General features: G+C 44.9%; 1 protein-coding gene across 10 annotated transcripts in view; it reads left to right on the top strand.

Moving 5' to 3' along the window:
- Nucleotides 1–17,051, top strand: part of FRY (FRY microtubule binding protein) — a 401,382-nt gene that overhangs the window by 170,447 nt on the left and 213,884 nt on the right. For all 10 annotated transcript variants that reach the window (XM_064269933.1, XM_064269932.1, XM_064269934.1 and 7 more), the window contains one exon: nucleotides 4,426–4,479. In XM_064269933.1, coding sequence (XP_064126003.1) covers nucleotides 4,426–4,479 — 54 coding nt within the window. The remainder of the gene's footprint in view (nucleotides 1–4,425; nucleotides 4,480–17,051) is intronic.

Raw genomic sequence — 17,051 nt, 5'->3', positions numbered from 1 at the left:
TCTTGTAGTCAAAAACGAGGAGCCCTGGTGGCACAACGGTTAAGCGCTTGACTGCTAACTGAAAGCTTGGTAGTTTGAACCCACCTAGTAGCTCTGCGGGAGAAAGAGCTGTCCATCTGCTCCTGTAAAGATTGGTGGTGTCGTTGTTGTGGGCCATCAAGTTGGTTTCAGCTCGTAGTGACCTAGGAAACCCAGTGGGGTAGTTCTGTATTGTCACATGGGGTCACAGTGAGTCAAAATCAACTTGACAGCACCTAACAACAACATAATCAAATACACCATAGTTTCAAGACTGTAGACATTTGTGTTTTTTTTAACTTGGTTGTTTTTACAGACACCCACCGTTAAATTAAAAGATCTCTAAATTATATATATATATATATATATACATAAACCAAAAACCAAACCCACTGCTATAAAGTAGATTCCAACTCATAGCGACCCTATAGAACAGAGCAGAACTGCCCCATAGAGTTTCCAAGGAGCGCCTGGTGGATTTGAACTGCTGACCTCTTGGTTAGCAGCCGTAGCACTTAACCACTACACCACCAGGGTTTCCATATATGTACATAAAGAATTAAATTCATTGAATAATGTTAGAGTTTTTTTTAAGAGTGAAAAGTAATTATTCTTTATAATTTTTTTTATCAACTTCCTGTATTACAACTTCCTAGCTATCAGAAGCTTCCAAGAAACTAAAATTTAAGCTTTAATTAATGTTAATGGGAGCGTCCTCTGTCCCCGGAAAATGTGGGGGACTTAGCTTCAGCTCCCGAGCATTCTGAAAAGGGATTACACATTTTAATGTTATCTAATTCCAATAATAATTACGTAAAAAGGAGTCTTAATAATACAGTGAGACCTGCGAGAGATGGGACCCAGTGGGCTTGCCTTGTTTTTCTGGGTCTCCCAAATTTTCCACCTTTGACAGGGTGCGGTCTTACCACTTTTCTACCATTCATTTCAGTGGAAAATATTTGAGTTTTCCTTTTCTGACAGGTTTGCAACTTACACAGGTTTTGGCTTTCAAAGGTTTTACTGTAATAAAAAAAAACTCATTGCCATTGGGTTGATTCCGACTCATAGCAACCCTGTAGGACAGAATAGAACTACCTCATAGGGTGTCCAAGGAGCGGCTGATACATTCAAGTTAACCACTGACCTTTTGGGCAGCAGCCAAGCTCTTAACCACAGTGCCACCAGAGCTCCCAATTGTTGAGTACTTCGTGTCATCAGTATTTCTGTTCTATGAAGTAGGTTGGTGTTATTTATCCCCATTTTACGGAAAAGATAACTGAGGGTAAGAGAGGTTAAGTAAGGTCCATAGGATGTAAAAGAGGAACCTAGGATTCCAACAAATTCCTCAGATTCCAAAGTCCATGTATCAAACCATTACAACAATGAAAAGACCTTAAAATAGCATCTTTATCAAGGTTGGTGATATATTCTGCGAATTGAGTCATCTCATATGAACTTCAGTGGCATTACTGGGTAACATGTTTATCAGAATATCTCTGAGGAATACCTTTGGATCTTTCTAGATTAGTGAAGTCCTGCCTGTGTGAAATACACTAAAAAGTTAGAAGGAGAAAGTAATTTATTAAAGGAGCCCCTTGTATCCTGAAAATGAAATGCTTTTATGATACACAAGACCCTCTCTATTGTAGTTAGCTGCCTTCGGGTTGGCCTCCGACTCATGGCGACCCCACATACAACTGAAGGAAATGCTGCCAAGTCCTACGCCATCCCCATGGTCGGTTGCAAATCAGACCTTTGTGATCTGTAGGCTTTTCAATGGGTGATAGTCAGAGGAGATCTCCAGGCCTTTCATCCTAAGTCTCTAGACTTGCCTGACTACCCTGTCCTATTGTGTACAGCCATCTTTCCTCCTGTAACTCGAGTTGTTAGTATTTCTTTTCTATGAGGTAGGTTGGTGTTATTTATCCACATTTTACAGAAAAGATAACTGAGGGTAAGAGAAGTTAAGTAAGGTCCATAAGAAGTAAACAAGGAACCTGTGTCTTAAAAGACTATGAAGTAAAAACGTAGCTAGAACACACTGAAATTGTTTGAAAGTTGAAGTGGAAGTTGATGACTTTCCTTTGCCCTTTTTAGGTTCACATGGACACAAAGGGCTTTCAGAGTTTGTATTTTCTGAACGGAGGGTGGGGATTGGAACTCCCCAAGGTGTGAGAAGCGCAGACAGGGCCCCCTCTCTTTTCCTGTGCAAATACTGAAACCCAACAAGATTCTCCTGACAGGAGGTAATCCACCTTGGGTGGCTCAGGACAGGAGTGCACTTTGATTCCGGGGAAGCTAACCAAAGAAAAGCTCACTGTGCCGGCAGAAAACCGAATCCTGCTATCTACACAGCAGGCAAGGCCCTCACCACCCAAACCCTGTCTGTAACTGGGAAGAAACCAGAAGGAACTTATTTCCTGTGGTGTTTTCTTCCTTCTGGATTTTGCCGATTGCATCCCCTTGGCATAATGTAACACATTCCTCTGACTCCTATAACTCACTAACCAGTTGTCATCAAGTCAGCCCTGACTCATGGCGACACCACGTGTGTCAGAGCAGAACCATGCTCCATAGGGCTTTCGACGACTGTGCCCTTTCAGAAGCAGATCTCCAGGGCTTTCTTTCAAGGCATCTCTAGATGGACTCAAACTGCCAACTGTAAGATCTGTAGCCAAGCGCTTAACCATTTGAACTACTCAAGGACTCAATAACTCCTGTATTTCCTAAAAATTGATTAGTTTGATCAAATTCAGGTTTGATGGGAAGAAGGAGGCGAGGAAGACTCTTCCATAGTGTTTTCTTCCATCAGAAGACACTTACTATCTGGTTTTCTCTCATTTTTGTTCCAGTGCTCAACATGGATCATCTCTTGTTCACTGTCAGGGTGAACTGGAGCTTGAGCTAAGGTGGAGTCATGGACTGAGGCCTCCCAGCTTTGGACAACTAAGAACTTCTTGGGGCCTGTCACCCCAAACCTGTGCTTTTTCAGAGTGGTTTTTGAAAAACAAACACAGCATTCCATCAGTAAGTGCTTGAAGCACTAGCCAGGGCTCGTCGATACAATGATCAGGAAACGTTATTTCTGTAGGCCCTTGCCACTACCCAGATCATTTCTGCAGAGATTTGGGTGTAAAACAAATCATAGATCAAAATATATCAATCGTATTACAAAAATGTGTGACTGGTAACTTGTCTCTTAGCCAGCGTAATAAACGCACCTCACTCTGTTTATCAGTTGAGGGACTTGGGATAGTCTATCACTTTCCATTTTTTTTATCTGTCAAACCCCAAAATAAGGAGCCCTGGTGGCTCGGTGGTTAAGCGTTCTGCAGCTAACTGAAAGGTTGCCAGTTCAAACCCACCAGCAGCTCCACGGGAGAAAGAGCTGGCAGTCTGTTTCTGCCTAGAAAACCCTATGGGGCAGTTCTACTCTGTCACATGGGATTGCTATGAGGAGGAATCACCTCAAGGCACCTAACAACAAAAAAAGCCTCAAGATAGATACTAAAATATTTCAGACAAATTCTATAGTTTTTATTGTGTGGTTTCCATTGAATACATGGGACCACTTATAGCAGCAGATTTTTACTCCAAGAGGTATACGTTAAGACAAATAGTTCGAGTTATGCAGTAATGAGCAGACATCATAAGTAAAATCAGAAATAGCTAAGAGAGAGGTTCCCACACGTTTAAAGACTGACACCTCTTGTCATGGATTGAACTGCGTCCCCCAAAAATACGTGTTAACTTGGCTAGGCCGTGATCCCCAGTATTGTGTGGTTGTCCTCCATTTTGTGATCTAATGTGATTTTCCTATGTGTTGTAAATCCTAATCTCTGCCTGTGGTTAATGAGGCAAGATTAGGTTATGTTAAAGAGGATTAGGGTGGGATGTAACACCCTTACTCAGATCATAGCCCTGATCCGATGTAAAGGGGAGTTTCCCTGGGGTGTGGCCTGCATAGCCTTTTACCTTAAAAAAAAAAAAAAGAGATACAAGGAGAGAGAAGCAAGCATAGAGAGACCGGGATCTCTTACCACCAAAAAAGAAGAGCTGGGAATGGAGTGCATCCTTTGGACCCAGGGCCCCCACACTGAGAAGTTCCCAGACCAGGGGAGGCTTTAGGACAAGGACTTTCCCCCAGAGCTGACAGAGAAAGAAAGCCTTCCTCTGGAGCTGGCACCCTGAATTCAGACTTCTAGTCTCCTAAACTAGGAGAGAATAGATTTCTGTTTGTTAAAGCCATCCACTTGTGGTATTTCTGTTACAGCAACACTAGATGACTAACACAGCTCTTCATCCCATAAAGGGAGAAAAATAGTAACAATAATGGCATTCCTTTCATAAAAAGTTAAGAGTCTCTAATAATTGTTCTTATATGTATTTTTTTGTTTTTATCTCTAGGAAAAACCATTGACAAAGTCTTTACAACGTGGAGAAGACCCCCAGTTTGATCAAGTACGTGATATGTTATATATGTCATATAGTGGGTTTTGTTTATTTCAAAATGCACAAAAGCAGGGGCTGGGTGGTGACTACTGGTCTATTGATGAAGGTCCTTAGAAGGATCTGGGTGTGTGGTCTGAAGAACCGAGTCTGGTTTATCTCTATTCCTGCAGCATCGACAGTTACGGCTTGTAGCAAACATTCAGTCAGTGTTTGTCGATTTGAACTGGGAGGAGCTGGAATCATATGAGTAGGCCCTCAATTGATTTGTTTCCTAAATCTTTGTGTACCAGAATTAAAGAAGCTGAGAAAAGATAGTTTAGAGGAAATTCTATTAAAAATATTTAATGATATCCAACAGAAAAAACAGCACTGTGTAATGCTCAGATTTCTGCACTAGGATGTACTCATGTTTCTATCCAACATTTTTTTTTAATACCTACTATTTCACTATGGAGCCTTGGTGGCACAGTGGTTAAGCACTCAGCTGCTAACCAAAAGGGTGGCGGTTCGAACCCACCAGCAGCTTCTCGGGAGAAAAGACTTGACAATCTGCTCTCCTAAAGATTATAGCCTAGAAAACCCTATGAGGCAGTTCTACTCTATCATATATTGTCACTGTCTTCGTCTGGGTTCTCTAAAGGATCAAAGCCAATGAAGCATCTATAAATATATAGAGAGAAATTTACTTAAAGGAAATGGCTCACGCACTTGTGAGGGCTGGCAAGTCTCAAATCCGTGGGTCAAACAAAAGGCCGAAGACCTCTGCTGGCTCATGGGGTTGCAGGGGCTGACGAACCCAAAATCTGAAGGTCAGGCATCAGGCTGGAAGCCTCTGGTGACTCACAGGGTTGTGGGGGTTGGCAAACCCAAAATCTGCAGGTCAGGTGGCAGCCCGGAGACTTCTGCAGGCTTATGTTCCAGGAACTGGAGGTCAGGTGATGAGAAGAATGCAGGGTCGAGAGAGAGCAAGCTCTGCCAGAACATCCATTTATATCCTGGAGGCAGGCCACACCCCCAAGGAAACTCCCCTACCAACCCATTGGCTGATCACATCAGATCGCATCATGGAAGGTGATTACATTATATCATACTCTATAGGTGCACCTAGTTCCGTGTCTGCCAAACCACTGAGAATCATAGCCTAGCCAAGTTGACAAGTGACATTAACCATCACAGTCACTATGAGTCTGAATTGACTTGACAGCACCCAACAACAACAACACAGTGCTAACGGCTGGTGATACAAAACCTAGGAGAAGTTGTAGCTTTTCAAGAATCTATGCATTTATGAGAGGAAAACCATCTAAGCAGAAATTACAAAACAACGTAGTAACTTAGATTCTAATAGAGAAAATAATATAGGGCTAGGGTTATGGATTGAATTGTGTCCTCCCAAAATATGTGTTGTAAATCCTCACCCCTGTACCTGTAGTGGAGCACTGGTGGCACAGTGGTTAAGCATTTGTCTGCTAACCAAAAGGTCAGCAGTTCAAATCCACCAGCTACTCCCTCGAAACCCTATAGGGCAGTTCTACTGTGTCCTATACGGTTGCTACGAGTTGGCATCATTTGACAAGGCAACAAGTTTGGTTTGGTTTGGTTTATACCTGTGGTTATAATCCCATTTGGGAGTGTGTTTTCTTTGTTATATTAAGAGGCCGTATCAGTGTAGGGTGTGTTTTACGCCAGTCACCTTTGACATGTAAAAACAGCAGACTAGGACAGAGAAGCTAGCAGTGTTTGGGGAAGATAGATGCCACACCATATGGAGATCTCCAAGGAACCAAGCAACAGAAGCCAAAGAGACAAGGACCTTCCCCCAGAGCTGGCGGAGAGAGAGCCTTCCCCTAGAGCCCGGAGCCTGGATTTGGACTTCCAGCCTTGTAAACTGAGGAAATAAATTTCTGTGTGTACAGGTACCCATTTGTGGTATTTGTTTTGTAGCAGCACTAGATAGCTGAGACAGCTAGTGCCAGCAGGTAACAGACATGCAGTCAGGGTCTGACAGGCCTGAGTAAACTGGCTCAGGAGGGCTTTAGATAAGTTTCAGAATGGAGGATAGGGAGACATCACAGGAGGTTGGAGATGTGTTTGTGGTATTTCCCTAAACAACTGCCATTTTCCTTCAAAAACATGGCTTGGTGCGACTGTCAGAGACAGAACTCGTGCGTCACGGACTGATCTAATATGGCGGACATACTGTCTTACAAAGAGCACAAGGAGCCCTGGTGGTGCAGTGGTTAAGTGCTTGGCAGCTAACCAAAATGTTGGTGGTTCAAGCCCACCCAGAGGCTCCGTGGGAGAAAGACCTGGCAATCTGCTCCTGCAAAGATTAAAAACAAAAAACCCTGTTGCCGTTGAGGCAATTCCAACTCACAGCAACGCTATAGAACAGAGGAAAGCCACCCTATAGGGTTTCCAAGGCTGTAAACTTTACGGAAGCAGACTGCCACATTTTCTTCTGCAGAGCAGCTGGTGGGTTCAAACTGGCAACCTTTCAGGTAGCAGCCGAGTGCCTAAGCACTGAGCTACCAAGGCTCCTTCCTGTAAAGATTACAGCCTAGGAAACCCTATGAGGTAGCTCTTCTCTGTCACATGGGGTCGCTATAAGTCCAAAGCAATCAGCACCTAACAACAACAACACAAAGAACACTTGGAGAACACATTTTCCGTACAGCTTTGAAATTGCCCGCAGCCAGAGGAAATTTCCCGGCTGTTAAAGCCCAGACTTGTGTGATCCAGAAACGTAAAGGCTGGCTGTAGAGATGGAATCCCCCGTTTTCTATTTTATGATCTGTTCGCCAAGGAAGGCCTCCCAAGTTGGTGCTCATGCCCAACCTCCCAAGGTTGCTGTGAATCTAAATCAACTCGATGGCACTTAACAATGACAACATAAATAAGCGAGATGACACAAACAATCGTCAGCTGCATGACGTGTTTCCATTTGAAGCATGCCTTCAATGTGGTTACTTAAAATGGTTTCCTGCAGTCAGCGGACGTTATTTCCTCTTTGAGGGGTAAGTTATGATTGCGCCCCCCCAGACTTGTGCCAGAACCAGAGTTCAGATCTTGCTTTTCTCAGGTGAATTCATCGCCTTAATGTACTCTGGTGAGAAGAGGAACTAGGAGGGTCATGAAGACAGGACAGTATTGTAGAATCCTCAGAAGGAAAGCATTTCAAGAGGAACCTGACATCGCTGTTGTTGTGTGTCCTGAGTCGATTCCAGCTCATAGCAAGCCCATGTGACAGAGTAGAACTGCCCCGTAGGCTTTCTAAGGCTGTAATCTTTACAGGAGCAGATGGCCAGGCCTTTCTCCCACGGAGCCGCTAGGTGAGTTTGAACCACCAACCTTTCAGTTAGCAGCCAACGGCTTAACCATTGGGCCACTAGGGCTCCTGGGAAATAGTGTCATTTTCTCAAGAGAGTTCAAGGGAACCGGGAGCTGAAAAAAGCCATTGGTCTTTCCATTGGGTTTGTTCCTGCTGATCTGTTAGATAAAGGTGTCAGTAGCCTGGCAAAACCAGAAATGAGGATCATAAGAGAGCTGGCAGGGAGGAGAGAAGAGGAGGCATCGGGGTACATTGCTAACTGAGAAGTTGGCCAGAAGAAGGACGAGTCATTGGATGAGCGCCAGGAGCGCAAAGTCAAGTGAGTGCTGTTTGAAGCCTTTTCAGACAGAAGGAAATACAAGAGCTTCAAGTGTTACCTGTCTGCCAGGTGTGTTGTCCATTTTTCGCTGATATTTGGGCTCAACGCTGTTTTTCTTTTGCCCTGATGGTTGAGTTCCTGAGAGTCTGACTTGTAGGCGAGTCCCACACTGTGGAACTGGCTTTATTAATACTCTTCCCTGCCTCTGGGACACTTGCCGTCCTCACTATCCACGTTTGGTTGTGGAGTGAGCTGCTGACTGTAGCAAACTCAGGGAGCTCCACAGCCTTTCTCTCGTGGGTCTAGGGTGGGGCAGGCATTTGACTTGCCAGGTGTCAGTATTTGTAAGGTATAAGGGTTTGGAAGGTGTAGGCCAGGAGGCACTGCGTTTACATCTGCTGGAGGTGTGAATGTGTGATAACATAAACTAAATTACAAGGAGGCTAATGGCGGTGCAAGGAGCCCTAGTGGGCCAACGCTTAAGCTCTCGGCTGCTGACTAAAAGGTTGGAGGCTCGAACTCACCCGGCGGATCCCAGGGAGAAAGACCTGACAATCTGCTCCCGTAAAAATTACAGCCTGTGGGGCAGTTCTGCTCTGTCACATGGGGTCGCCATGAGTTGAAATCGACCTGACAGCACCTAACAACAGCAACAAGTATTTGCAAGGTACAGGCAGGAAGCACTGTTTACACTTGCTGGTGTTAGAAAACAGCCCTGGTGGCACAGTGGTTAAGAGCTACGGCTGCTAACTGAAAGATCAGTAGTTCAAATCCACCAGCCACTCCTTGGAAACCCTATGGGGCAGTTCTACTGTCTTCTAGAGTCACTAGGAGTTGGAATCGACTCAACGGCAATATGTTTGGGTTTTTTTGGAGTTAGAAAAGCGTGGTAACGTGAACTAAATTACAAGGATGCTAAGGGAGACGCTGAGGGTTTGTGCTTGGATAAGGGGTAAATGGGTTTTGTTTTGTTTATAATATACCTATAAAGCAACACTTCTCAGGTCTGATGAATGAAACTCTGTCATCAGCATCTGCCATTAACTTAGCCTAGGAGCCCTGATGGCGCAACGGTAAGCACTCAGCTGCTAACTGAAAGGTCAGGGGTTCAAACCCACCCAGAAGCTCTGAGGTAGAAAGGGCTGGTGATCTGCTCCAGTAAAGATCACAGCTTAGGAAATCCCGTAGGGTGGTTCTACTGTGTCACATGGGGTCACTGTGAAGCATAATCAACTCAGCCACAACCAGCCGCAACAACGGTGAGCACTAATCCCTTTCTGTGACCAAACACCCCCAAAACTCACAACCGGGGCGTGTGGAGGGACACACGGGACATCCACCGAGGATAGAGAGGGTGGGCAGGTGCTCGATTCCACTGCAGTCAACGTGACAAACTCTGAGCTTTCTGATCCACCAGAAACCTAAGTTTATGGGTTGGAGGTGAGGAATACAAGAACTGAGCAGAGTTCCTGAGCTCAAGGAATTTACAATGTAATGAACCAAGGAGAGATGGCTATATTAAAGGAGCCCTGGTGGCCCAGTGGTTAATTGCTCAGCTACTGACCAAAAGGGTGGCGGTTTCAACCCACCCAGAGGTACCTAGGAAGAAAGCCCTGGCAATTTGCTTCCCCAGAATCAGCCATCGAAAACCCTGTGGACCACAGTTCTACTCTGACACACGTGGGGTTGCCATGAATCAGAATGGATTAGACAGGTTATTTGAGGGTTTTTAATATGTCACGCAGTGTATAGCTGCTCATTTAGTACTTACAGACCCCGGTGAGGCAAGTATTCTCTGTGCCATTTTAAGCTGAGAACAGAGTTTTGGAGAAATGAGGGCATGCTCAAGCCCAAACAGCTAATTAGAGGCAGAGCTGTAACTTGAACCCAAGGCAGACTGATGTCCCCAAGACTCTGGTGCCCTGATGACGTTGTGTCTGAAGGTGCGGCCATCACACGCGTGGTTCCGTGGACATTACTCTGAGTTGCAGCTATCTGCTGTGCAGTGTGACTTATATCCTTTACTGGCCTCAGCTCTACAGTGTCCAGATCATTTCCTCAAACACTGTTAGTAACTGAGACTGGGGTTTTCTTCTAGATATCACGTGTGGCCCCTTAGTTTCTTAGTACGTTAAAACACAACGCTCTGTATGAACAAGAAATGCGCAGTAAAACCAATCTCTCTGTCTATAAAAGAGCTAGAATGATCTTCCTGGGAAGCAGGTGCAAGTCTAGTGTTTCAACCTTGGTTCTAATGCTACAATTCAATGAAAATCTATTTAAAATGTATAAATGAAAAATATAGACCCACCGCCGTCAAGTCGATTCCGACTCGTAGTGACCCCGTAGGGGAGAGTAGAACTGCCCCGTAGGGTTTCCAAGGCTGTGGAGGCAGACTTCCTTATGGAAGCAGACTGCCACGCTTTTCTCCTGCAGGGTGGCTGGTGAGATTGGACTGCCAACTTTCGACTACCGGCTGAGCGCTCTAACCATTATGCCACTTAGGGCTCCAGTGAAAAATATAAGTGATTAAAAAAAAAAAAAGCAATGAAAACATCAACTGGCGTTGGATTTATATTAGTGTTATTCTTCCATTCTGAAAACTATTCTCCAGTGGAACAGTGTATTCTGTAAAATGGGCCAAGATGTTAAAATCCAATAACAACGCTGTTTTCCGAATTTGCAGGAAACGTGTATTTAAGGTGTAGAATTTTTATAATGTTAACTTTCTACAATAAATTAGCCTTAAGCCATTGGTGTCCGTCATTACTCTCTGAATACTACAATCTAGCAATAAGGTGATATGGGATCGAATAAAAAATGTGTTTTAGTTTAATTGATCAGTATTTTGTGGTATTATAAAGTGTGCCCTGACCCACACTTGCTTGGCCGCCTGAACTAGTTTAAGAAATCACACCGTGAGTGGACTTACTTTAAAATTATTCCTGGACTGCACCACTCTTGACAAGCCAGCCTCAGTACTGTAAAATATGGATGGGCCCTCTGAGTAATGAGTCCAGTATTTATGCATGAAGTGTCCCTCTTTGCATTTAGCGAGTATAATAAAATGCTTATGAAAAACTAATGTCTTAGCTCCAGCATAAAGGACAGTCTCTTTCAGCCTATTTATACATGAAACACCAAAATAAACATTGAAAAAGTGCATTCAGTATCCTCCTGCACCCCCCCAAAAAGAAAACACCAGAATGAAACAGTGGTGTGATCCAGTGCATTCCATCCCCTCGCACTACGCAGGACCTAGCTCATCTATGAAGGAAGAATATGCTCATTTAAATGCAACAAGAACATCATTGTAAGTGAGCCCACCCGCTCTCAGCAGCAGCACAGAGCTGGAATTCATCTCACCATGGACTGGCTTCCCGTAAATGAAGGAGTTGAGTAACCAAGGAGCCGGCTCGGCCTTCCTCCCTTCCTGAGCCTTGAGGGCCAACTCTTTGCAGATTCCACCCTTCCTTCCTGGAAGCCTAGGCTTAGATGGGCAGTAACAGAAAAATGGAAAAAATACACACATCCATCCACCCCTACAGACCTTTAGGCCTTTCTAAGATGGTTTCAGTCTACTTGCTGTGGAAAGTATGCCTAGTTGATGTCACACCAAGAATGGCTTCAGGGTGGCTTTTTAATGGGTACGTAAAATTATTATGGCTGAGGTTTCAGGAGCACTGTTGACCTTCTGGTGGCACAAGTGGTTAACCATTTGACTGCTAACCAAGAGGTCGGCAGTTCAAGCCGTTCCTTGGAAACCCTATGGGGCAGTTCTACTCTGTCCTCTAGGGTCGCTATGAGTCTGAATTGACTCAACGGCAATGCGGCTGATTGGTTGGTTGGTGGGTTGGTGGGCTGGTGGGCTGGTGGGTTGGTGGGTTGGTTGGGTTGGGTTGGTCGGCCGGTCGTTCAGTCGGTCAGTCGGTTGATGTTCTACAGAGAATGTGGGTTACACCTAAGTACCCATGGTGTGCTGTGCTAAGATATTTAGGAGGCAAACACAAGCTCATATCTCCTTTGCAGCTCAATACTTTGGGCATTTTAACAGGAGGGACCACTCCCTGGGGAAGTACATCACGCTTTGTAAAGTAGAAGGTCAGTGGAAAAAAGAGGAAGACTCTGAATGAGATGGATTGACACAGTGGTTGCAACCATGGGCTCAAACATAGCAACAATTGTGAGGATGGTGCAAGACCGAGTGACGTTTTGTTCTGTTGTACACAGGGTCACTAAAAGTCAGAACCAACTCTATAGCACCTAATAACAACAATGAATAATGAAAGGAGCCCTGGTGGCACAGCATTTAAGCGCTTAGCTGCTTACTGAAAGGTTGGCAGCTCCGTGTAACAAAGGCCTGACTATCTGCTTCCTTAAAGAATACAGCCAAGAAAACCCTACAGGGCAGTTCTACTCTATCCTAGAGGGTCATTATGAGTCAGAATTGACGCGAAAGCAATGGGTTTAGCTCCCTATTCAAAAATCTTCGGGGGATTTCTCATTTCCTGGTAAATTCATTTATCGATATGGGGGGAAAATTTAATTTTTTTTTTTTTTTTAAATTTTAACACCTGAAAGAGAGCAGTGGTGGGTCAATGGTAGAATTTTCGTTTTCCGTGCCAGAGACCCAGGCTCGAGTCCCAGCCAGTGCACCTCACGCACAGCCACCACCCATCTGTCAGTGGAGGCTTTTCGGGTGCCATGATGCCGAACAGGTTTCACTGGAGCTTCCAGAGGAAGACGGACTAGGAAGAAAGGCCTGACAATCTACATCTGAGAATGAACCAGCAGAACCCCTGTGGATCCCAGCGATCTGATCCGCACCTGATGGTGGGGTGGCGCAGGGCCAGGCAGTGCTTTGTTCTGCTGTGCACGCCGCTGACTCTGTGGCTCCTAGCGACAACAAGGTTTTAGTTCCAACGTGAACTTTTCCGTATTATTTTCCTCCACTCTGGCATACCAACCTTCCACATCAGCCAGATATTTCCTGTTTCAGCTTGCTCAGAGCTTTCATCTCATTGATCATTATAGTCCTAACCAACAGAGTTATTTTGCACTTTCATTGTCATAGGATTTCCTACCTTGGGTCTTTGCTTGCTTTTTCTCTTGACTCTGTTAAAAATCAAAACTCAAAGAAATTGAATCATAAGGTTTATTCTGAGCAGTTATTTTATATGCATATAAAACCAAACCCAAACCCACTGCCATCGAGTCAGTTCTGACTCATAGCAACCCCATAAGGTTTCCAAGGCTGTAACTCATTACAGAGGCAGACTACCACATCTTTCTGTGGTTTCAAACCACCAACCTTTCGGTTACCAGTCAAGAGCTTTAACCACTGTGCCACCAGGGCTCCATATGCATAAAGGGAGATCGTTCTAATTCCTCCAAAAAGCAAATGGCTTTAAGTAGGCTGGTAGCAAAGAGGCTTATAAAGAGATGAAGAGGGAGGACAGAAGACCAACCACTGCTAATCTTAACATGATTGACTGAGCCTTGTCCTCCTGTTTACTGAGATCAACTGATATCGATTCACAAAGAGATCTCTGGCCCTCCACCCACCTGCAGCCACACCTTTTTGAGATTTAAATTAGGAGAGCCTAGGGTCTTTTTCATTAAATCAGGAGGCAATGGTTTTGTTGTGACTGTCCTTTGCTAGCAGACCAAAAAAACCCATTGCCCTTCAGTGGATTTTGACTCATAGCGACCCTATAGAACAGGGTAGAACTGCCCCATAGGGTTTCCAAAGAGCAACGGGTGGATTAGAACTGCTCTTGACCACTGTGCCAAGACAGGTTTACATTGCTGTAGGGGAGCTCCTGGCAGAAACTAAATCAATGCTTTTGTAGTTTGGGTCAGACTTTTTAGGTTAATATTTGGTTTTGTGGACAAGAAAAACCTTAAAATCCAAGTAAGATGTCTGTTATTAATTTTCCTCTTGGACAACTCTCATCTCAAATTTCTACACTTTCTAAAAAGGCACAGATAAAACCCTGCCTTAGTGTCTCTTGCACTCCCCTCTCCCACCCTTTCCCTCGCGTGGCCTGGCACCCCTGGTGTCAGTGAGCACCTGAAATCACTGGTGGAGCTGAGCAGGCCTAGATCCCCCACTTGGCCTTGGCCACATCGTGGCGAGGTTTGTAGCTCCTTTTGTGCATCTCCCTCCTCCCCAACAAGGCGCTGAGCTCCCTGAAGGCAGGTTGTGGTGTGCTCCTTGGATTTCTTTTCCTCCCGTCCTCTGGGATGGTGCCTGACTGGAATGTAAGCAGCCGAGATCCCTGGGTGATTCCGATGGTTTGCTGTCAGTTGCTCACCTACAGGTTGGGGGCTGGAGCCCACCCAGCAGCTCTGCAGAAGAAAGTCCTAGTGATCTGCTTCCAAAAAGGGAACAGTCAAGAAAGCCCTACAGAGCACAGTTCGACCCTATAACACTTGGGATCAAAATGAGTCAGAGCTGACTCAGCAGAAACGGGTTACTATCAGCCAAGCGCCACAGTGAGCTGAGTTAACCCACTAAGAGTGAAACCCAAGCTCCTAAATTCATTCCTGTAAAGTCACTTACCTCTTTCTGTCTGTGGTCTGGGGGTCCTGGGAGGTACCGACAGTTAACTCACCAGGTTGGTGGTGTGAGTCCACCCAAACCTGCCTCGGAAGAACGTCCTGGCAATCTACTTCTGAAAAATCGGCCATGGATAAGCCCGTGGAGCACAGCTCTGCTCTGACACGCACGGGGCCGCTGTGAGTCGTAGCTGGTGTTTTCTGGTCTGCAGCCTCACGTGTGTCCTCCGTCATGACAAAGGTGATTTTTGCTTACTGGTATTTTTCTGATTAGGACGGTAATGTACTTCACGGTTAAAATAAAACACCCAGCATAGAATGGAGATTAAAACTGCCTGTAATTCCATCACCCACTTACAAACACTATTAAGTTAATATCTTGGTGTGTTCCCTCCTGGTCTTAATTTATGTATATGCATATTTATGTAGTGTCTATACCAAATTGAGGAGCCCTGGTGGTGCAGTGGTTAAGTGCTCAGCTGCTAACTGAAAGGTTGGGATTGCTAACCCACTGGCCACTCCAGGAGAGAAGGATGTGGCAGTCAGCTTCCACAATGATTTAAAAAAACCCCATCGTCTTTGAGTTGGTTCCGACTCACAATGACTCTGTAGGACAGAGTAAAACTGCCCTGTATGGTTTTCTAGACTGTAATCTTTACCAGGAGCCCTGGTGGTGCAGTGGGTAAGAGCTCAGTTGTTGACCAAAAAGTCAGCAGTTCGAATCCACCAGCTGCTCCTTGTAAACCCTATGGTGCAGTTCTGCTCTGTCCTGTAGGGTCACTACGAGTCAGAGTCGACTCCACAACAACGGGTTTCCTTTTGGGTTCAATCTTTACGGAAGCCGAGTGCTGGGTCTTCCCACCTTGGAGCTGCTGGTGGATTCAAACCACCAGCGTTTTGATGAGCAGCCTAGTACTTAACCCCTGTGCCACCAGGCTCCTCCGTGAGGGTTTAACCACTGTGCCACCAGGGCTCCTCCATGAGGGTTTAACCCCTGTGCCACCAGGGCTCCTCCGTGAGGGTTTAACCACTGTGCCACCAGGCTCCTCCGTGAGGGTTTCAGCCTGGGAAACTCTGTGCGGAAGTTCTGCTCTGTCCTATAGGGCCACTAGGAGCCAGAATTGACTAGATGGCGTTGGGTTTGGTTTGGGTTATACCAAAATGAGATCATACCAACTAAACGGTTTCTCGCTCCTTTGTGATTTAACATATCAGGAACATTTCATGTTATTAAATATTTTTGAAAGGTGATTTTAATGGTTTCCTAAATACAAAAAAAACCTGTTGCTGTCAAGTCGATTCCGACTCATAATGACCCTATAGGACAGAGTAGAAGTGCCCCATGGGGTTTCCAAGGGGCAGCTAGTGGATTCGAACTGCTGGCCTTTTGATTAGCAGCCGAGTTCTTAACCACTGCACCACCAGGGCTCCAGGTTTCTAGTCTACATGAAATGGAAGGGCCACAGTTTATCGAGCCGTTTACATATACTTGCACATTTACTGTATTTTACACATATAATACGCGCCTTCTACTATGTTTGTTTGCCAGCTGCATCTTCCCCTCACGTAAGCCTGCTATCCTAATTTTTTTACAATCTTAAAAAAATTGGCGTAGCAGCACTTATGAGAATACCTCGTCGGGGGAGGGCGAGGTTGGCAAATAGATGTAGAAGGCGCTCGTTACTCGCATAGAACTACGGTAGGTTGTTTCCATGGTTTGGTTAGTAAGTTAGGGTACCCTGAAAATTCTTGCTTATCTCTAACTAGGTACCTGAGAGAAATTCCTAAGAGTGGGCCAATAGAGAAAAATTTTTATTAGGTTCTCAGTGTGTATTTCCAAATTACTTTCCAAATATGTTATGCCAAATTTTAATTTTATTGGCAGAGTATGAACTTGTCCATTTTATTGCTATCTCATCAGCACTGGATATTATATTTCCTTTTGGTATTAGTTAAAGGAGCCCTGGTAGCACAGTGGTACAGCACTCAGTTGCTAACCAAAGAGTCAGTGGTTCAAACCCCCCAGCCGCTCTGAAGGAGAAAAGGCCTGGAGATCTACTCTCTTTGAGGTTACAGCCTCAAAAACCCTGTGGGGCTTTGGGGCAGTTCTACTCTGACCTATAGGATCGCTATGAGTCACAATTGACTCAATGGCAGTGGATTTCAGGTTCTGGTGTTAATTAGATGATGAAAACCCATCTGATTGTTGTTTTATATATTCTGTATATAAGACCTTTGTCCTATATGTGTTTTGCAGACATTTTTCTCCCAGTTTGTGGCTTGCCTTTTCAACTTTTTTTTTTTTTTTAACAGTATCTTTCTAACAGGAGAAGTTTTTAATTTCAATGAAGTCCAATGCATCAACTTTTT

This window comes from Loxodonta africana, chromosome 17, assembly GCF_030014295.1.
Source record: "Loxodonta africana isolate mLoxAfr1 chromosome 17, mLoxAfr1.hap2, whole genome shotgun sequence".
Lineage (NCBI taxonomy): Eukaryota > Metazoa > Chordata > Mammalia > Proboscidea > Elephantidae > Loxodonta > Loxodonta africana.
This window is presented reverse-complemented; position numbering and strand designations above follow the sequence as displayed.